Source organism: Pinus tabuliformis, chromosome 3_1 (assembly GCF_031772625.1).
Source record: "Pinus tabuliformis cultivar Carrire ecotype Pingquan chromosome 3_1, CPIR1, whole genome shotgun sequence".
Taxonomy (NCBI): Eukaryota; Viridiplantae; Streptophyta; class Pinopsida; order Pinales; family Pinaceae; genus Pinus; species Pinus tabuliformis.
The window spans coordinates 225,403,755-225,426,434 of record NC_142301.1 but is presented as its reverse complement, the minus strand read 5'-3'; the positions used below and the strand labels follow the sequence as shown (position 1 = coordinate 225,426,434).

Here is a 22,680-nt window from a genome sequence, read left to right as displayed (position 1 = left end):
AATATGGAACATGCTAACCCTCCAAGAGTGTTTGGTATGTGTGGTCAAATTCTAGGTTGCTTTTGTAGAGAAGTGGCTAATCAGAAGTCTCGTGCCCACAAGAGTTAAGCACAATGGTTAATGCAATGATCGGTGGTCGAATGAGGAAATCTGCAACATTATTGGTGTTTCCCTTCTTATACTTGATATTCAAATGGAATTGTTGCAGATATGTGGACCACTTCTAATGGAGATCATTCTGCAATTTCCCTTGGGTGTGTATGAACTGCAGGGTTCGGTGGTCTGTGTGGATGACCATTTCCTTCCCTAAAATGTAATGCTTCCATTGTCGGCAGGCTTGCACAATGGAATACATCTCTTTTTCATATGTGGGATACTTCTGGACTGTGTCTAAAAGTGTCTCACTATGATATGCCACTAGATGCCCATGTTGAGTAAGGACTGCTCCAATATCGTAGTCATAGGCATTTGTCTTGACCTCAAATGGTTGTTGCAAGTCTGGTAATGCGAGCACTGGTGCCGTGCAGAGGCGATCTTTCAACTCTGTGAATGCCTTCTATTGAGATTCATACCAAAAGAATTTTTCTTTGGCTCCTCCCTTGGTGACTTGACTCAAGGGCCAAGTGATATGAGAAAATCCCAACACGAACCTGTGGTAGAAGTGGAGAAGTGGAGAAGGCCTATTTATTGTTGAGAAACAATGGAAAACCCTAAACGTCCAAAAACATAACCCTAGAAGATGAAACGCCAAACTGTGGGCCCTGTTTGGGTAAATTGGTACATCAACTTCCTGGGGTTGTAACTTTGGCATACGATCTCCGTTTGACGTGCACAATATCTCATTAGAAAGATCTATCTAAGAACTAAAACTTTGGGAAGAAAAAAATTAGTCCATGAACCCTTGTTGCTCCTAGTTTTCCCCAAAAATGCCATTTTGTAGGTTTTAACCACGTACAAAAATTACCTGCATACGAATTCTAAAAGAAAAAAAACAAACAATGCGATAGCATAACACATAAAACACATACACACAGAGGTTTCCCCTGGATCCCAAAACTGGGACTACGAGCTTGATTTTTCATTATGTTCCTTTCAATGTTATAATACATATTTATACATGCCGAAGAATCCAATACCATGGACTGAAAACCATCACGTCCAATACCATGGATCGAAAACCATCGCGTCCAAAAAACATGTGTGAAAATCATGCACAAAACCATAGGTGGGTCCGCCCAACCTAACATAGGGTCCAAAACCAAAATTTTCCAGGGCGCTGCCCCGAACCCTATAAAATGGGGTTATGGGTACACCTCAAACCCCCCCCCGCTACACAATCGGCGCAACGAAGGGGGGCTCCAACCCCCCCTCTAACCCCCTGGTTAACTATGTTGGCTAGTCGTGGAAAGAATATAACACAACCCAACATGTTTAGGGCTTCAAAACATATCCAGAAGTTCAGGACCCGAAAAATTGCTATAAATAGTAAATTGTGCTACAATTAAGGAAACTGAGAAGCTAAAAGAAACAATGGTGGGGGTCCAAGTGGACTTGGTGGGTGGCCACCAATATCCACCTGGATCATTCCTCCCTCCTTAGGAAGCAATGGTGCCCATTGCATTGAGTTCCTCCATGAGATGAGGAAACTTTTGTTGAACTTGATCCCTGGTGAGCCACTTGCCCTGGTGAAGGAGTTGACCTACTTTGACAACTCGATACAGTTGGATATTCTGCTGGTGAGTGTGCTTGATTTGTGTGTCCATGATCTGATCAATTGCAGCTTGTTCCATGCAATCTGGATTTAATTATGTGGGTGTGAGTTGTTCTACAATGTCGGATGTGTCCAGTAATGGTGGAAAGTATGGCTGATGGCAGTCCACATTGAACACTGGGTGCAGGCCAAGGAATAGGGGAATTTTGAGCTCAAATGCATTGTCTCCCACATCCTTGGTAATGATGTAAGGACCATATTAGAGTGGTATGAGCTTTTGATAGGCTCCGGTAAGGCGTTCCTTTTGCAAATGGAACTAGACTTTGTCGCCCACCTAAAACTTGTGTGGCACTCGATGTTGATCATGTCGCTGCTTATACTTGGCATTTGATTTCCCCAGAATGTCGTGGACCTACTGGTGAATATATTGGATGTGCTCAATGAAGTTGTTTGCCTTATCTATTTCGAACTGGACATGAGACAAATCTGCATGAGTAGCTGCAATTGGCATGGCCACATCAATGGGACATAGTGGCTAGAATCCCAAGCCCACCTGAAAAGGGCTAGGGCCAGTCGAGCTGTGGAGAGCCCAGTTGTAGCTGTGTTGAACATAGGGGAGGCTCTCATCCCATGTGCATGGATGCTTTGAGTTGTATATGTGCAGAATATGTATGATCATCTTGTTGACAACCTCTTTCTGGCCATCAGTTTGAGGATGGAAGGTTTTGGACTTAGTGAGTTTGGTGTCTAGCATCGACCAGAGACTAGAACAAAATGTATTGAGGAACCTACTGTCCCGATCTGAGATGATAAACTGTGGGATCCAAAAGTGTACCCACACTCGTTCAAAGAAGAGTTTAGTAGTGGCTTTTTCTGTGATATTCTTCTTGTAGGCCTCCATAATGGCCATCTTCGAGAACCTGTCGACGACCAAAAAAACACAGTCATTTCCATGCTTAGTAGAAGGAAGGCCTGACATGTAATACATAGAGATGGATTCCCAAGGTCGATTAGGGGTAGGAAACATGGTATAGAGGCCTTGCTTCTTGATGGTCAATTTGGCAATGGCGCAGGTAGTGCATGATCTGATGTACTTCCCATAGAAATACTTCTGCAGTATTGCCACCATTTTCTCGACCCTAAAATGCCCAGCAGCCCGACTATAGTGTGTTTCCCAAATCATCTTGCCACGCTCGCTTGAAGGAACATAAAAGTGGCATAGCAGGGCATTCGGGAGGTGAAAATATGGAACATGCTAACCCTCCAAGAGTGTCTAGTATGTGTGGCCGAATTCTGGGTTGCTTTTGTAGAAAAGTGGCCAATCAGAAGTATCATGCCCACAAGAGTTGATCACGGTGGTTAATGCCATGATCGGTGGTCGACTGAGGCAATCTGAAACATTATTGGTGTTTCCCTTCTTATACTTGATATTCAAATGGAACTTTTGCAGGTATGTGGACCACTTCTGATGGCAATCATTCTGTAATTTCCTTTGGGTCTGTATGAACTGCAAGGGTCAATGGTCTGTGTGGATGACCGTTTCCTTCTCCAAAATGTAATGCTTCCATTGTCAGCATGCCTGCACAATGGAATAGATCTCTTTGTCATAAGTGGGATACTTCCGGACTATGTCTGAAAGTGTCTCACTGTGATATGCCACTAGATACCCGTCTTGAGTAAGTACTGCCTCAATAGCATAGTCAGAGGCATTTGTCCCGACCTCAAATGGTTGTTGCAAGTTTGGCAATGCAAGCACTGGTGCCGAGCAGAGGCGATCTTTCAACTCTATGAATGCCTTCTATTGAGATTCAAACCAAAAGAATTTTGCTTTCACTCCTCCCTTGGTGACTCAAGGGCCAAGTGATATGAGAAAATCCCAACACGAACCTGCGGTAGAAATTGGCAAGACCTAGAAAGCTGCAGAGCTCTGTAAGAGTTGTTGGAGATGACCAATCCCGAATGACTTGGATCTTGGCTGGATCCACATGTACCCCGTTCATCAATAATGTATCCTAGATACTGAACCTGGGTCATGCCAAAAGTGCATTTCTCAAAATTGGCACATTACTTGTGTTGCCGTAGTGTTTGGAGAACCTGTCAGATGTGGTGGAGGTGCTCTTCCCAACTCTGCCTGAAGATCAGGATGTCATTCAAGTATACCACTACAAATGAGTTGGTGAATCGCCACAAGATGTCATCTATTAGCCTCATGAAGGTTGTAGGAGCATTCATCAATCCGAAAGGCATAACCAACCATTCGAAAGGGCCCTCCTTGGATTTGAAGGTAGTCTTCCACACATTGGAGGGTTTGATTGGTACCTGGTGATATCTTGACTTCAAACCGACCTTGCTGAAATATTTTTCCCCCTTCAATTGGTCCAGGAGGTCATCAATCCGTGGGATCGGGTACCTATTACAGACAGTGATCTTGTTCAACGCCCGATAGTTAATATAGAGTCTCCAAGTCCCATCCTTCTTATGTACCAACACAATCAAGCTCCCACAGGGCGATGAACTTGTACGGATGTGACCTTTCTGCAGCAGCTCCTGAATCTGCCTCTTGATTTCATCGTTCTCCATAATGAAGTGGCGATAGATTGGTCCATTGGGTAGAAACACACCTTGGGTCAGATCGATGGATTGCTTGACCTGATAGTGCAGAGGAACCCTTGCGGGGAGGTGAAGATGTCCTCGTACTCCTCCATGACTTTGTCAATTTGTAGTTGTCCTGCAGAGGGGCCCTGTCTGGAGGTCATGGCCACCGTCTTCTTCTTTCCTTGATGGCGTATCATCAGGAAAAAAAATCACGGTTTTGGAAATGAGCTTACTGCATTGTTTTGGAGTAACCAAAGAGATGGTGGTAGGTGGTGCTACCTCTGGTATCCTATACAACTTATTTCCCAAAGTAACAATAACAGCACAGGGCCTTGATTCATACACAACATGTCGCTTCCACAAGTATGGTTGTCCTAATAATACATCACAAACATCAAGGGGAGCAATGTCACACAATACCTCATCCGTGAAGGGCTTGATGTTGTATGGAAGGCGACACTGTTGGCTCACGCGAAGATCCCGTCCTTGGTGAAGCCACCCGATGGTGTACGGTTGTGGATGTGCTATGGTTAGTAAGCCCAGCCACTTCATGACCTCTGCTGAAATGAGGTTCTTTTGGATCTTGCCGTCGATAATGAACTCTAGCGGGGAACCCTTTACCCACATCTGGGAGTGAAAAAGACGCTCCTCCTCCTCTGGATCTTTGGGTTCCTCCTTCTGGATCTTCATGGTGGCAATGGTGGCATTGCGCTCCGCATCAATAATCTGCATCCCTCTGTCATTCCCCTTGTCAGGTTCTGACTCAGAGTCAGAACATGCATCTGATTCTGAAACCTTTAGTTCAGCCACCAGTGACTGCTTGGCCCGACACTCACTTGTGTTATGAGCGGAGCTCTTATGGAACTCACACCACTTTCCCATGTCCTTTTTTGGTTTCACGGTGATGTTCTTTGCTTGTAGCTTTGGCGGGTTATCTTGGGCCACCTCTCCTTGGCTTTGTCCTCTGTTCTACGATTTGGGGGCACCTTTCCCTTGCTTGGGATTCACAGATCCAAAGTCTCGCTTCTTCTATTTAAACTTTTGCTCGATCTTGATGGCATATTGGTATGTCGTTCCAAGCAAGGAGATGTTTAGAAATTCTATTTCTTCCTGGATGTACTTGTGCAGGCAGCCACGGTATTTGAGTACCAAATTCTGCTCCGAAGGATTCATTTTGGGAATAATGAAAACCTTATATGCAAACTCAAAAAGGCTTTATATGGGCTAAAGCAAGCTCCATGGGAATGGTATTATTGTCTTGACAAATATCTTCAACAACAAGGCTTCACAAAAGGATTCATAGAGAACAACTTGTGCATGAAAATTGAGGATGATAAACTGTTAATTATTGTTGTTTATGTTGATGATATCATCTTTGGCAGTAATGAAGAATCTATGAGTCAAAACTTCACTTTTGTTATGCAACAAGAATTTGAAATGTCTTTACCTGGGGAACTAATCTATTTTCTTGGTCTAAAAGTGCAACAAGAAAAATATGGCATCTTTCTCTCACAAACAAAATATCTCAAGTAGATTCTGAATAAGTATGGGATGGAAAATTGCAAACTTGTATGTACTCCCATGATGACAGGATGTAGCCTCAGTTCTAATGATGATTCTCCCACAATAAACCAACCAGAGTACAAGTCTATGATTGGAAGTTTGTTTTATCTAATAGGTACCATACCAAAAATCATGTATGAAGTTGGGATTGTTGGACATTTCCAAGCCAATAAAAAGGAGTCACATCTTCAGGCAGTAAAGAGAATATTCAAATATCTCCAAGGAACCCAAGACTTTGGGCTATGGTATCCTAAGATGCAGATCTTACCCTTCATGCATACATAGCTGCAAATTGGGCTGGAAATGTTGATGACCGGAAAAGCATTAGTGGAGGTGCATTTTACATGGGACTCTGCTTGGTATATTGGTTCAATAAGAAACAAAGTTCCATTGCCTTATCTACAACGGAAGCAGAGCATGTGGTTGTTGATCTTGTTGCACACAACTTCTCTGGATGATGTAAACATTACAAGATTACAAATCAAAAGTTCTTCACCCATCTCCATCCTATGTGATAATACAAGTGCTATTAGTATTTCATAAATCATGCTATGCACTCCAAGACCAAGCATATTCCAATTAAGTATCATTTTCTATGAGAACAAGTGCTTGAGCAAAACGTTAAATTGGAGTATGTTCCCTCCAAAGAACAAGTTGCCAATATATTTACTAAACATGTTCCCAGAGAAGAATTTGAATATCTAAGACAGAATCTGGGAGTTATCTTTGCCTCATTTTGCTATTAATCTAATATGCTCAATCTACAGGTGAAAATTCAAAAGGTTTCTTTCCGTACGTGGGTTTCATGAAGTATAGTCGCATATATATATATACAAGTTTCTTTGTAGATAATCGCGTATGCTTTTCGCTGATAGAAAAACAGTGGGACAGACTCAAGATCAACCTCTGACATCCTACTGCCATTTATGATTTGATTTTTCTTGGTCTAGTGTTGATGGGTACAGTTTGCTGTTATGGTATAGAGCTATGTTTTTCTCATTGATATTTATCTAATTGATGAATATGCTTTGATGAATGATTTGTTGACAATGAACAAGTAACACAGGTTCAAGGGGAGCATTAGCCTTGCAGAATATAATGGATTTTCTTGGCATTATGGTTGCTGAATTATGCTACTATTAAGATCTTTTGGTCTCAATTATTAGTGTCATATATGTCATTTGATGTAAAGGTCATGTGGAGACTTATGATGTAATAATTGTCATATTCAGTCATGTATGGACTTTTGAGGTCATGTCAAATATGTAATCCCACTAAGTTGGGTGGTAGTGTCAAAAATGTAATCCCACTTGGTTGGGTGGTTGAGTCAAATATGTATCCACACTTGGTTGGGTGATTGATGTAAGTATGATTCCTTGGTGATAGGAAGTTCATACTCAGTTGAGTTAAGAGTCATTTTCTTCATTTGAAAATCTTTTTGAAGATTCAGTGTGTGCTCAAGGGGAGCATGGATAATATAGTACAAATAATATCCAAAGGGGGAGATTTTGTCTACCCTTTTCCCTTGATGTCAAAGGGGGAGAGTATCTTGGTGTTTGAATAATGGTTATTTGACGTAACTAACATGTTTATACAGGTTGAGATGATAAACACCAACATGGTTGCCATCAAGTCCAAAGGGGGAGTTTGTTGGCATTATGATGCATGTGTTGTCCTTGATGGCAACTCAATTGTAATAAAACAAGTATATGTTAACTAGATGAATCCAAAGGTCAGTTTAGGGATGACAGAGTGATGGAACAAAATAACATAATGATGGGACAAAGGTTTACAGATCAGAATCAGAAGTTTTATAAAGGTGAATATTTGAAGATCTATACGCGGGTTTGTTAAGGCCAAGTTGTGTATACACGCAGGTACAAAGAAGCAAAGTTGTGTACATGCTGGAGCACTTATTTAAGAATACCAAGGGTCCTTACCATGGTATTAGCCCACAATATTGAGCACAATAATAGTTACTTGATCCTGTCCAAGATTACCACCGGCACTAGTGTAGTTTTGACTCATGGTATTGGCTAAGGCTCTAACTATATAAGCAGGTGAAGATCAAAGTGCTAAGTGTCCATGTGAAAGGGTTTTTGATGAATACTTGAATCTGAAGTATATTTGAATTGTAAGGGCCATAGTTGAAACATAGATCTGGAATAATTATGCACCGATGAAGATAATGATGGATCAGGATCATGAGACCTGAAATGACTTTCCATTGTATTATCTGCTCATGGATTGACTAGATCTAAGTATTGCCGTATGTTTTTATCTCTGAATATTATGGTCTGGGTCTTTCTGAAGTTCTAAAGAGTTGCACAATTTTAGGTCAAAATTCGTAGATATGTACATAGGTTTGTCTTGGTTAAGTCGCGTATACACGCGGGTTCATTTCTTCAAATTCGTGTACATAAAGGAAGGGTTTTTGTTCATAAATGACTGATCAACCTTATCAGTGTTGATGGATCTTTGTTTTCTGTCAATAATGTCCTCATGTTGATCCAGGTTGATTGATAATGTCTGAAGTAGAACTGATTGAATGATGAAGTTGAATTTGGTTACATGTTGATCGGTTGAAAATCTTATTGATGCTGCTAATTGTATGAGGGTTATTTAAGCTAACAAAATATTTCAGAATAACTCTAGTCAACTTTTTGTCTGATTCAAAATTACAAGTTTTTAGTATATTGAGATCTGTACGCAATTTGCTCTACAGAAAAGCGCGTATATACGCAGGTTGCCTTAAGTGAAGTAACATATACATGTTGACATATGAATGATTAGGGTTGTAGTTGATTCTGTGTGTTGATGTAGTATTCTGAGTTCAGTTATGTGTTCTAGTTACAATGATCTCATTGTTCTATTTGAATTATGTTGGTGTTTTCTTCAGTTGATATACAAGTTGTGATGTATTAAAGCAGGTAGATCCAGTGTGAAAATTTAAGAAACATGGTCCACGAATTTTGCTGAGGGTTGGAGCCTTTAGTGAGGAAGTCGCATCTTCCTACCAGCAGTAGATGGTAATCAGATGAGGGGGTTGGAGCTCCCTTCCAGTAGGAGTTGGAGAATGAGTGAAGGTTGTAGCCATCAGTAGGTGGGTTCTTGCATACATGCATGAGTCTGCACTAGTATAAGAATGTAAGAAATTTTTTATATTAATAAGTTTGAAGACTGAGATGACAACAATGGTGGTTTTCTCCCACATTGAGTTTCCACCTTAAATCCTGGTGTTCATGTGTGTTTCTTTTGTGTGATAATTTATTATGTTCTTATTGCACTTGCTTACTGCTTATCAAATGCCTGATAAATCTCTTACATTCTGGTTTAAGTTTAACAAATAAAGAATTACTTGTTTTACAAGTTTACTAAGCATGCACTAGTTTCTTTTACAACTATGATGTACATACGCGAGTTGGGTTCAGTAAAGTTGTGTACATATTTTAGAAAAGAAAATTATTATAGTGAGTTTTTATAATACTGATTCACCCACCCCACTCCCCACCCCTCCCCCCCCCCTTATTATTTTTCCCAACAAATAGCTCAATTGGTCGTAGTCCCTTTCAAGTGGGTCTAGGATTTCAACCATTATGTTTGACGGATGTCGTCATGCCTCATGCAATTACACAAACAAAATCCACACATGTATAGTTATAGGTTGATAAAGAAACCATGTTTATTGAATGCATCCAACACATCCTCCAGTAGGTTCATGACATCTTGGAGAAGTCTAATGCCAAGTACAAGCAGTGACATGATCAACATCCAGTGCCACACAAGTTTCAGGTGGGAAACAAAGTTTGGTTGGATTTGCAGAAATAACCCCTTATCGGAGCCCATCGGAAGCTCATACCACTCTAATATGGGCCTTAAACCATCACCAATATTGTGGGAGACAATGCTTTTGAGCTCAAAATTCCCCCATTCCTTGGCCTACACCCAATGTTCAATGTGGACCACCTTTAGCCATACTTTCCACCATTATTGGACACATTAGACATTGTAAAACAACTCACATCAACAAAGATAAACCCAGACTGTATAGAACTGGACACAACTGATTGGATCATGGACATGTAGATCAAGAACACTCACCAATTGAAAATACAACTGTGTCGGGTTGTCAAAGTTGGCCAATTCCTACACTAAGGGAAGTGGCTCACCAAGGACCAAGTTCAACAGAAGTTTCCCCATCTCATAGAGGCACTCAACGCAGTGGGGATCGTTGCTTTCTAACGGGGGATGAATGATCCAAGTGGATATTTGTGGCCACCCATCTATTCCACTTGATTGTTTCTTTTAGTTTCCTCAATTGTAGCACAATTTACTAGTTTTGGCAATTTTTTGGGTCCTGAATTTCCGAAGTCATTTTTTGGAAAATAGGAAAATTGATTAACCTATAGCAATGGTATTTAGTCAAAAGTTTATTTAAAAGTTTTAGTCCTTGGACATATATTTCTAACGAGGTATCGTATGCCAAAGTTACGACCCCGGGAAGTTGATGTACCAAGTCAACCCAACGAGGCTCACAGACTTTTGGTGCTTCATCTCCTAGGGTTAGGGTTTTGGATGTTTAGGGTTTTCCATTGTTCCTCAATAATAAATAGGTCTTCAAGCCTCATTATAACATAGTTCAAAAGGCATGTAGCTGCCACATTTCTTCTTAGAGATAAGCTACCATCACCTAAGCTAGTTTATTTGCATTCCGCGTGTAAACAATTTTCAGTACTTTGTTACTAATGAATTGAAGTTCTGTTTTCGTTGTATATTTTGGTTTCTGTTCATATATGTATATCACTTTATTCCTTCATAAATCAGGATCATCCATATCCATGCCTTTAAAACAAAAATGCTTGTTCATACATGGATGTCTCATTCCTTGACATTGCAAGCTATGATAACTCAGTACATTACACAAGCATAAAGCATTTAGAACATGAGAGTCATAAGCAAACACTTATCTTTGATAAATTGGTCCAAAAAACTAATATTGGGTCTTCAACTCTCTACCCAACCTTAGACACACTATGACCAAGTCCTTCTTGCATTAGTCACCCCTGAGCTAGATTCTAGAGCTTAAGGATAAATGCTTAATGGATTAAACCATTTCTGCCAATTGGAATAGGGAATCTAGAGAACTATCCACCTCCGCCCACCAGCTACATCATTTTGTCAATATCTCATAGGGACTCTATAGGTCCACCACCTCCACCCTGTAGCTACTCCAATAAGAATTATGGCTCTACCAATACAGGCTAGAACAGGGAATCCAGAGGCTCACCACCTCCACCCTAAACTGAATGAGGGGATTTAGAGGCATAATACCTCCACCCTCAACGAATCCTTAACACAGTGGTTCCAATCGATCCTAGGAATCTATAATCCATTGTAAAAGCTAGAAACAAGCAAAGGAGGGATAAAGAACTCTCCTTTATGGAATCCAAGAAGTAGGCCTCCACCCAAGCTGTCAAGGGAATCCAAAGAATACCATCTTCACCCTCCAGTCTTATATGGAATCCAGAGACTATTTTCCTCACCTGGAAGATATTATTCAACCTCCCAATGGTAACTGAATGGTTACTATACTCCTTGCCTTCTGGTAGTGACACAAAGTGATGTGCTCTTTTCCTCTTGATTAGGATTTCTTTCCTCCTCTATAGCACAACAAATGCTTCTATGAACCTCTCCCTGAGGATTTTTTTCCTTTTTTTCATTTTTCCCTCAGCTTCTTTCTCTGTTGTCTTACGTTCTCTCTATTGTTATCCCCTCACTACATACAAATGCTCTCTTCACGAATGCCTCTTCCCCTTGCAGTGCCATTCTTTATACCCCTTCCAGTTCCTTCCTCATGGGTCCTTTCTATCATATTGCAACAGTTTCAATTACGTGCACATGCACTCCTAATGCCTCTAACTTCTCCTCTTTGTCATGGTGGTTCTTATTTCAGAGTAGTGGTGGGGATGTTGTTGTGTTAAAATTAAAATATATAAAAACATAAATTAATTTAAAACAAAAAATTTAAACAAGGAGAAGTAAGCAAATTAGCCCTAACCGAGGAAACTAAAAAAAGGAGATCACAAGTAACAAAATTTTGAGTAACCCAACATATTTGAATAAGGCTTTGACACACATATTTTAAACAATATTTTATGTTTTTACCATTGCAATGCCATTTTTTAAAGTAATATTTCTTTATACCATCTACCCATTTTATTACAAATAATAACCAGCCAAAAAAAGCAAAGTATTTCAATATAAAATATATGTAGCATTTAAGATTTTTACATCTCTTCATTGCATACAACCACTAAAATATTATTCACCTTGAAAATGAAAAAGTATCTCAGCAACCCATTATTTTACTCTTGTTAATGAAAAATTATCTTACCCATTCATTATTATATTCTTGTATTTTTGTTGGGTGACATTCTTGAAAAACAAACCTATAAAAATAAATAATTTTATTTCCTTAAACACACTTTCTATGAAATCAAATAAAATTAAAAACAAATATTCAATTTTAAAATTTTATAAACTATATATATTTAATATAATAATTTAAAATTTCACTAAGATCCTTACAAATACTCAAAAATCAAATAACTTTAACTCTCAACCAAATTCCCAATTTCTACCAGTATCACCCATTTTTGCATTATATTTAATTATTACATCCATACATAGATATAAAAAACTAAACTTTGTTACCAATAATGGTTTAATAAATAGATATTCATTCGAAAAAGAAACTTTAATTATGATATGGTGTTTCGTTAAAATCTTAATCCTAATCATATACAAATGGTTTTAAAATTTATGAAATCCTTATGTTCAAATCAAAGTTTTTAATAATCAAATATACTTGGTCTGCCATAAAACAAAAAGATAATGAATATCAACTATGAAAGTGAGCTTCGTGGATAGTATTGGATGGATACTTCTCACAGGTCAATTAATAGTAGGTGAGACCCATTTGGAATGGTAGTTGCGTATTATATCATTCACCTAACCAGTGGAGATGCCTTCTGTGAGTGAGCGTGACAGAAGGTGTTGTGGCTTCCCCGAAATTTCACATCAGTGGTAAAGTGCACCTTTAGCCGCTAATACACCATCTTTTGAAAGTTTTTTTTTGCAGTTTCCCCTTCAGAATTTCACACTGCCTTTGTTCCAATCATCTAAATCAATTCGTTGATAGATCCTAAAATTTCCATAATCCTGTGTCAATGGAAAACCTAACTATGGGCTCCCTCGACTGTGACCATGCTTCTGCTGCTGCTGCTTCTTCCTGCACGGCCTCCACTTCTTCCTCTACTTGTTGTCCCAATTACCAAATCTCTATCAATCATCGCGGGCCTGACGTAAAAAAGAGCTTTGCCAGCCATCTTTACAGAGGCCTTCGTGATCAAGGATTGAGCGTGTTTTTGGACAAGAAGGAATTGGAAGAGGGTCACAATATTTCTTGTCAGATAGAAAACGCTATCCGTGGTGCCTCTGTCCACGTTGCAATTTTATCTCCAACGTATGCGCAATCTAAATGGTGTTTGGATGAACTTTTTCTCATGAAGAATTCGGGGGCTTTTATTATTCCAGTGTTCTACAAGGTCGATCCTTCTATGGTCCGCTGGACGGTCAAAGACGGAGCCTTCGCTGAAGCCCTGCGGCAACATGAACAGAAAACAACACATGACCCCGAAACTGGTAAACAGAAGCCACGCTATAGCTCTGATACCATTCAGAATTGGAGAAACGCACTTTCCTATGTGGCCGATCTGAGCGGTTTCGTATATGAGTGAGATGCATCTCCAAGCTCCTACTGTCCCTTGCAATCCGTGTTAATATTCATTTGTTGATTGATGATATAGGCTGCCTGATGTACTTACCTAGCCGTTTCTGACTTGCTTATTTTACTCCATTCAGGGCCGAAGACGATGAAGGCGAGCTATTGGAAAAGGTTGTGGAGGCTGTTCTGAAGAAGGTTCCAAAGACATTGTTGGATGTGGCAAAATATCCAACCGGGCTAGATATCAGATTAGAAGATCTTGAAAAGACTGTGCTCTCTCAGTGGCAGGAAAGGGAGCTTGGGGAGGCCAAGGTTGTGGGCATTGTGGGTGCGGGTGGACTTGGGAAAACCACCCTAGCCAAACAATTCTTTAACCTCAGAAGGTCAGATTATAATAGTTCCTCTTTTGTATTTGATGTGAGAGAAAATGCACGTACTATGTCTCTAGCATACTTGCAGAATAAGCTCCTGGGGGACCTAATGCCAAGTAAAGATATCAAAATTCAAAACCGTGATGAAGGCATAGGGATACTGAAAAGGTATCTCTCATCTTGTCATGTTCTTATAGTATTAGATGATGTAGATCATGTGGATCAATTGGAAGCATTTTTGCCAGTTAAGAAAATCCTGAAACCAGATAGCTTGATTTTGGTTACCTCTCGTGACAAGCACGTCCTAAAAACATCAGGGGTCCTTGAGTCATCCATTTACAGTCTAAAGGGGATGAATACACTGCACTCCAAAGAGCTCTTTTGCTGTTATGCCTTCCATCAGCCAGATCCAGTACCAGATTTTGCAGATCTGGTAGATCGATTCGTAAAGGCGTGCGGTGGACTGCCATTATCCTTAAAAGTATTTGGGGCAATGGTTTTTGGACAAAATGAAAATTACTGGCAAGAGATATTGGATAAACTTGATATATCATCTAGTGAGATATATGATAGATTAAAAATTAGTTATAAGTCTCTCAGTAAAGAGTTGAAGGAAATATTCTTAGATATTGCTTGTTTTTTTCTCGGAGAAGATGGAGATAAGGCAAAAAGAATATGGGGCGAGGTGGGAGTTCGAAATCTGCAAGACAAGTGTTTGTTGGAGTTGAACGAAAATAATGAAATAAAAATGCATGATCATATCAGGGACATGGGAAGAAAGATTGCTGAGAAAGGATCGAAGCCCCTTCGGCTTTGGGATTCGGATTTGGCGATCAAGATCATTGATGATTTGTTGGAGCAACCATCAACTGTAAGCACTTCAACCAACCATTCGATTATTTGTCTTGCGTTCAATTAAATTTTGATGTTTAAAGCTTTGCTTTCAATTAAACTAGATCTGTTTGCTTTGTTCTTCTAAACAATGAACAGGTCATAACCAAAGTCCTTGGAATCAAAATGGTTAGTTATTCCTATGAAATGTTCCGGAATGAAAAATACCCTTTTTTCTACTTCCACGAGTCCAAAAGCTTAGAAATGAGACACCTATCCTCGTCCAGAAGCTTAGAAATGAGGCTTAAAAATCTGAAACTTCTTGTAGCCAAAGGAGGTTATGTAGATGACATATTGAGGAGGGTGCAATTGCCCAATCTGATATGGCTACGCTGGTATGGATGTCCCCACTCTTCCCTGCCTTCCTGGCTTCTCATGGAGAATCTACGCGTTTTAGAAGTGGAGGGGAGCGAATTGAACATACTGTGGTCACATCAATCTCAGGTAGGCAAATATTTGTGTGATTTTTGCTTTCCTATAATTTCATTTTGTAGACCACAATCATAGATCTCTTATTGCAGGGGATGCCTCTCCAACTGCGAGAATTAAATATCCGGGCCCCACTTTCAGACATTCCAAAGTCTATAGAGCAGCTGAAGCACCTGGAAAGGATTGCCATATGGCAGAACTCCAAATCACCACCCACAGTCGCAAGATTGCCCACCGAATTTTGTCATTTGCGGTCTTTGAAATACTTAGTTCTCAAAAGCTTTTCAAGACTCAGGTCGCTGCCAGATTCCTTTGGGGAACTAAGAAACCTTCAGTATATCGATTTGGAAGGTGCTTCTAATTTGCAGATGCTTCCAAATTCATTTGGGAATTTAACTCAACTCAAACATCTATCATTGAAAAGTTGCTCTAATTTGACCATCTCCAGCGAAGCACTTGGAAATATTACCAAGCTTAAAAGCTTAGATCTTTCATATTGTATGCAGGTGAAAGAAGTGCCTCCCCAAGTCACACGTCAATTGTCCTTGCAAAAATTATATTTGACTGGATCGAAGTTAAAAGAATTGCCCAGCATTATTGGAGACCTCTGCAATTTGGAAGTGCTGGAATTAGGTAGCGATTTGTTGCAAGTGCTGCCAGATGGTCTTGGTGACCTGAATAGCTTGAAGAGATTATCGCTCAGTTCTTCGCCGCAATTGAAGTCCTTGCCGGATTCCATTGGACTATTGGCTCAGTTGACAGAGCTGGTCATAGAGGATTGCGGACTAGAATCCTTACCAAAAGAAATTTTCAAGATGAATAATCTGAGAAGTTTAACAGTACGCAATTGTCTGTTGCGGGAACATCCATTTAGAAAGGAGGTTGAAGGAGTTAGAGAAACACTCTTATTATTAGAAGGGGAGAGTGCATCGAATAATTTGAACTCCTCCAATAACAGATGCATGTTAGGGCTCAAGTCGTTACAGCTGTCAGGCACAGAAATAAGGGAGGTATTTTTTGATCGGGGTGTTTGTCCCAGCCTTCAACAACTATACGTTGGCAGCTCCCCTGAGATACGTAAGTTGTCAGTGGAACATTTAACTTCTTTGCAGAAGTTGTATGTTTGGGGATGCCAGAAGCTCCAGAGCATATCAGGGTTGGAGCAGCTCGCAAAGCTCACAGAACTAGATGTTGAAGAATGCTGTGAGATACGAGAGTTGCCAGGCGTGGAACATTTGGCTTCTCTGGAGACTTTGGATGTTCAGGAGTGTGAGAAGCTCCGGGGCATACCAGGGTTGGGGCAACTCGCAAAGCTCATAAAACTAGATGTTGATGGATGCTCTGAGATACGAGAGCTGCCAGGTGTGGAACAATTGGTTTCTTTGCAGAGGTTGTATGTTTGGCGATGCCAGAAGCTCCAGAGCATATCAGGGTTGGGGCAGCTCACAAAGCTTACAGTATTAAGCGTTTCTAGATGCCCTGAGATACGAGAACTGCCAGGTGTGGAACAATTGGTTTCTTTGGAGACGTTGACAATTAGCAAATGCCAGAAGCTCCAGAGCATATCAGGGTTGGAGCAGCTCGCAAAGCTCACAGAACTAAATGTTAAAGGATGCTGTGAGATACGAGAGTTGCCAGGCGTGGAACATTTGGCTTCTCTGGAGACTTTGGATGTTGAGGAGTGTGAGAAGCTCCGGGGCATACCAGGTTTGGAGCAGCTCAGACAGCTCACTTCATTAAACGTTCGTGGATGCCGTGAGATAGTTGAGTTGGCAGGTGTGGAACATTTGGCTTCTCTGAAGAAGTTGGTTGTTGGGGGACACGAGAAACTCCAGACAGTCCCAGAGTTGAGGCAGCTCACACAGCTCACAGAACTACACGTTCGCGGATGCCGTGAGATACAAGAGCTGCCAGGCCTGGAGCATTTGACTTCTCTGGAGAAATTGGATGTTGGGGGATGCGAGAAGCTCCATAGCATAGCAGGGTTGAGGCAGCTCACACGGCTCACAGAACTACACGTTAGTGGATGCCGTGAGATACAAGAGCTGCCAGGCCTGGAACATTTGACTTCTCTGGAGAAATTGGATGTTGGGGGATGCCAGAAGCTCCATAGCATAGCAGGGTTGGGGCAGCTCACACGGCTCACAGAACTACACGTTAGTGGATGCCGTGACATAGGAGAGCTGCCAGGCGTGGAACATTTGACTGCTCTGGAGAAGTTGGATGTTGGGGGATGCGAGAAGCTCCAGAGCTTAACAGGGTTAGGGCAGCTCACACGGCTCACCGAATTATATGTTAGTGGATGCCGTGAGATACGAGCGCTGACAGGTGTGGAGCATTTGACTTCTTTGAAGAAGTTGGATGTTTGTGGATGCCAGAAGCTCCAGAGCATACCCGGGCTAGGGAATCTTACAAATCTTACAGAACTGGATGTTGATGGATGCAGCGAGATACTAGAGCTGCCAGATGTGGAACATTTGATGTCATTAAAGATTCTTGCCGTTCAGGCGTGCCCCAAACTTCAGTGGAGTGACGTTGTACTTGAGCAGTTGAGCGAAAAGTTGAAGGATGGATTAAAATATGAAAAGCAACTAAACAGAAGCGGTTGTCTCCAGTTTCTGCAATCTCTGTGTGAGATGTTTAAAATTGGTTCTAATTCTGGTCAGACTGAGTAAACTAGCCCATCGTAACAAAGCTTTTCATGTAAATTTGAATAAGGGCAAGCTATTTGAATAAGTGAAAAAAATGCAAAAATGTTTTTATCATTATTAAAAATATGATGTGTGGAATTTCGGAAATTTACTTTATGATGGTTCAGTTTAATGAAAAGCAATATGCATCATAATCATATGGTTTATCTGGAAATGGCGCAACAACGGTATCTTTAACAACTCTCACTTCTCTTCTGCTAAAGTTTTTGATTTAATCTCTGCTCATTTAGAATCGTTCTCACAGAAGTATAATAAGATCTTACATAAAACCCTAGCCGGATCTTTGTCTGTTCATCTTCATCTACCGACAGCTTTTTTCGACGGGGCAGCTCAGAAGGGCCAATGTGGATGCGGATTTCACATTATGATATCTGAAAAATCTCATTTCTATGCATTCTGGCTCGGTGGACAGGGTTCAAACAATCTGACTGAAGCCATTGCCCTCTCAGGTCTTTTAAAATTTTGTATTTTCCTAGATATTCAGAAGGTGGCAATCTTTGGTGATTCCAAGCTATGGGTAGATTCAATTAACAGGAAAAATTCCATTTCAGTCCAGCATCTGACTGGATGGAGAGACAGGGTACACTTCTATTGGACCTGTATGGAGAAATGCTCTATTCAGCACATCAGTAGGGACAAAAACTCTACAGCTGACGCACTTTCAAAAAATGGTCTCTTATCCTCTTCTGGTTTATGGCATCTTGAGATAGTTACAGATGATGTGACTTATCAGATCAAGGACTTTGCCTTACCAGATTTTTAAATGATCCTACTTGCAAAATAGTCAACATATTCAAAGCCTCTTGTATACAGATATTACCAATTTGATTTCATAGACTTTATGTTATTTCTCTATAGAACATAGGTATTTTTACTCTTTAGGAATACAGACCTGATCTGTCAATGTATCTCAATTACTTTATATTCCTCATATAATATATATAGTTTTTTTTTTCCTTTAAAAAAAAAGAAAAGCGTTCATTCCATTGTCATTCTTTTTCAGTTCCAGTTCAATGTCAGGGTTATATTTAACAATTTGATGGGAACCCTTTTTTTATTGCAAAAGTGTCTCTTACGAATTTTGCACTCTCAGGAACTTCCCACTCATAAAAATTTATGTGTCAATTTCGATTACGAACTTTTTTATGAATTGATATGTTTTGGATCAAGACAGGGCTGCGCAGAGTTTTAAGTGGAATTCGGGACAGATTAAAAAATTTATAGTTGGAAATTTAAAGTGATGCTGCTGGACATTGGCAATCCCGAGTCTTGCTTTTGGCCAATATTTAGTGGCCTGTGGTTTTAACTGGAGTTCTTTTTGGGTCGCTTATTAGTTGAGACAGTTGGGACGTGCCAGTTTCTGTGTATTTCCTGGGACAGTTTCAACTTGCCTTTTGGGCTTGGGATGTGTATTACTGTTTATATGGTTATTGATCGGATAGTTATATGTTTATGCAAGTATGTTTATGGAAGTAAAGTATTTTTTATTTTTTTTTTCGAAGGTGGTAAAACCTATCAACTCAGGTGTCAAACCAACAGTGAGGACAGCCATCTCTGGTTGCTATCCGCGAATGCTGGGTTTGACTCATCACTGTTAAATAGGAAAACCACGCCACCTGGCATAACCCTGCTGGTGGTCCGTAATCGGGAGCAGGCTCTCACTCCTGCCAGATGCCTCTGGGTCTTGGGCCGTTAACCTGTTTCCTTACGTCCGAGGAAGACGAGCTCTTAGCCAAGCAGAAGCAGTTTTACGGCATACTCCAGGCCGATATGGAAGTAAAGTATTATGTATGTGTTTTATTTTATTATTTAAATAATAATAGAGTAAAATTTAATTTTAAAAAGGAAAATATAGAAAATAAAAGAATATTATGTTTATAAAAATTTTATCATTGTTAAATTAAAATAAATTTTAAATTTATTTTTAATTTTGGATTTATCAAAGTTGAGAGGGATCAAATCTCTCAAAATGCAAAACTTTTTGAGTATAAAATTTGAGGAAAGGTTTGCATCTAGTCTTTACACTTCATTAATGTGATTAAAATGAATCTAAACAGATTTTATTTATATTGACACTTGATAGATCTGAAATTAAAATGACTCTAAGCTAACTTTAATTCATAATGTTTTCATCTCATTATTCATTGGTAAATATATTAAAAAAATTTAAATGTGTTTTATATATGTTTTTAATTATAAATTAATTCTTTTTATACATTCATAATGTATTGAGGGGTAATAGCTTTAGTGAAGTTCACTCAAGTTCAACATTATTTCACTATATGTAAGATGTGAAAATTCACCAAAGTTCAATATTATTGGGTTGTTCGTGAGATATGAAAATTCATTTCTAAATAAATAATTTGGCAAAAAAAAGTTATAATAAGTAACACTTATTTTTAAAATGCTCTATTGCATTTTTTTATTAGTATTTCAAGGTGATAATGTTGATCAATGGTGAAGTGGAGGTTGGTGTAGTTGAGGTTGGGGATAATTTCATTGTACACATTGTGGGGAATAGCTCCACTGTACACAATGTGGTGAATGTTCATTGACGTACATACTTTCATTGCCTTCGAATCGATGCCTTGCTATGCAATCGATGCTTTCACCACCTCGTCACTATTACATTGTTGTTCCCGACAATGTTCATACAGAGCCATGCAACAAATCCTGATTGATAGAGTTGTATTGTTTTTGTTTTTACATTCTTGTATGTCTTCTGTGCAAAATCCTAGCTACATAATCAAATTAACATGTGGTGCAGGAGTATTAGAGCTTTGAAACCATGAAGTCTTCTTGTGAATAAACTTCAAAATGGGGACTTGATTTTTGAGAATAATTTATATTTTTTATGTAAATAAATTGTGTTTTCCAAATTGGTATATTTTATGAGTTTTATAACTGATGAGTAATAGTTTTAGAAAAGTGATGAGTAATAGTTTTAGCAAAGTTATGGATAGATGAGATTTTGTCCATAAGGGAAAAACTAATTTACCTTGAAAATCATGAGAGATTTAAGGAATAAATCATGAAATCTTTAGGGAATAAATCATAAGAGCTTTATGGAATTAATCAATGTGTGATTTATAAAGTAGGAAAATCTACTTTTCTTCTAATCATTGGTCAAACTGTTGATGAGAGATTTGCAGTTAAAGTTTTTGTGAATTTTGTATTTAATTTAGTTATGGGTTATGTTGAGATCGTATGGAGATCTAAGTATAGACCATTGGATGAGTTGTGAATGGAAAATTTGATTTTCCTGCTATCAAGTGGTATCAAAGCTGGTTAGCTCTTTAGAGAAGAGAGTCAAAGATGATTATGCTCTTTGAGATTGGAAGAAATGTGTAATATTCCCTTTCTTGATCTGGTCAAAATGGACGGAATCTGTTCATGGTATTTTCTCATGGTGCCAGCCCATGGTATTTGCCTTCGGTTTTCGAGGGAAAATAATAAAATAAGGTCTTTACAGAGTCCATCAAGCCTATAAAAGGGGATAGAAGTTAAGCATTTGGATCATTCGGTTTATCTATCTTGCTATGTTTTCTTGAGAACTTGGCGTGGCTAGTTCCAGTTTGATCCCAAGGACGAAAACCCTGCGAGTGTTATTTTGTTTGGTGGATCCATCTGTGGTCTACAATTGTGTTTCAGTTCATTTGTCTTCTCTTTGATAAGCAGCCATATGTGCCATTGCAAGGGCTTGAAATTTATTATATGGCATTACTATTTCTTTAGTTATTAATATAAATAAAGGCTACATTTTCATATTTGTTTTATGTTTGGTGCTTTTACTACAAATTTTTTTAGAACATCTAGAGTGTACCAGATCTATAAGATATTTTGGTGTTTGGGATATTCCAGTGGTATCAAAGTTGTGCATCCTGCTAGCCTGAGGGTTATAGTTGATACATGAATTTTTTCTTGCCGTAACTTTGGTGAGATTTCTCTGCACCCTAACCAACATTTACCCAACTTTGGTGGTACCAAATACCACCCTCGCTAGTCGATTAGTTATCTTATTTGGTTCGTGGAAATGATTATGGATTGGTTCTAAGACTATTGTACAAGATCTGATCATCCAAGGCCATCGAACCCTTATCAAATCTGAGTTCTAATTGGGCATTTCAGGATCATGCGATTGAGACGAGCAGGATCAAGTTTGTATACAACATTTTTCCATTGTTGAATATCTGCAAACCTGCATCGCCAAGATTTGTTGGTGGGGCAAACTACCATACAGCAGAAGTTACCAGTCGTTAGGCCACACGAGGACCATGTAGGGGTCATCAGGGCCAAATAGTCTCACGATCAATGTGGGCAATGTTTTCAGAGGCAATAAAGGGCGATGACCATGCATAAGCTTTTATAGGAAGCGTAACATATATATAGTCATCCGAGGAGCAGAAGTCTGGAAGGTTCCTTTAGGTACCCAACGCTTGAAGGGAGACATGAGATCTATCTGAAAGCGCCCTCAAGGACGATCCCAGAATCGCTGAGTTCCAGAATCAACGTTCCCTCCTCACGTAGACAAAAGAACGAGGTTCTCTATAATTTATGGGAGCACGCCAACATAAAGGATAGATCTAGTTTGCAAAGGGACGTAGACTGCCAATTAAAGACGCT

At 39.5% G+C, this 22,680-nt stretch overlaps 1 protein-coding gene across 1 annotated transcript; it reads left to right on the top strand.

Annotated features, from left to right (window-relative positions):
• Nucleotides 1-13,050: 13,050 nt before the first annotated feature.
• Nucleotides 13,051-18,814, top strand: LOC149186611 (uncharacterized). Its single transcript, XM_089411071.1, has 4 exons — nt 13,051-13,664; nt 13,793-14,897; nt 15,017-15,361; nt 15,439-18,814. The coding sequence occupies exons 1-4, from the start codon at nt 13,099-13,101 to the stop codon at nt 18,019-18,021; spliced, it is 4,599 nt and encodes a 1,532-aa protein (XP_089267197.1). The 5' UTR covers nt 13,051-13,098; the 3' UTR covers nt 18,022-18,814.
• The last annotated feature ends 3,866 nt before the right edge of the window (nt 18,815-22,680 follow it).

Coding starts and splice junctions, on each gene's coding strand:
- LOC149186611 (XM_089411071.1), top strand. CDS start 13,099: ATGGAAAACCTAACTATGGGCTCCCTCGACTGTGACCATGCTTCTGCT. Junction 14,898..15,016: donor TGTTGGAGCAACCATCAACT/GTAAGCACTTCA, acceptor AACAATGAACAG/GTCATAACCAAAGTCCTTGG. Junction 15,362..15,438: donor TGTGGTCACATCAATCTCAG/GTAGGCAAATAT, acceptor CTCTTATTGCAG/GGGATGCCTCTCCAACTGCG.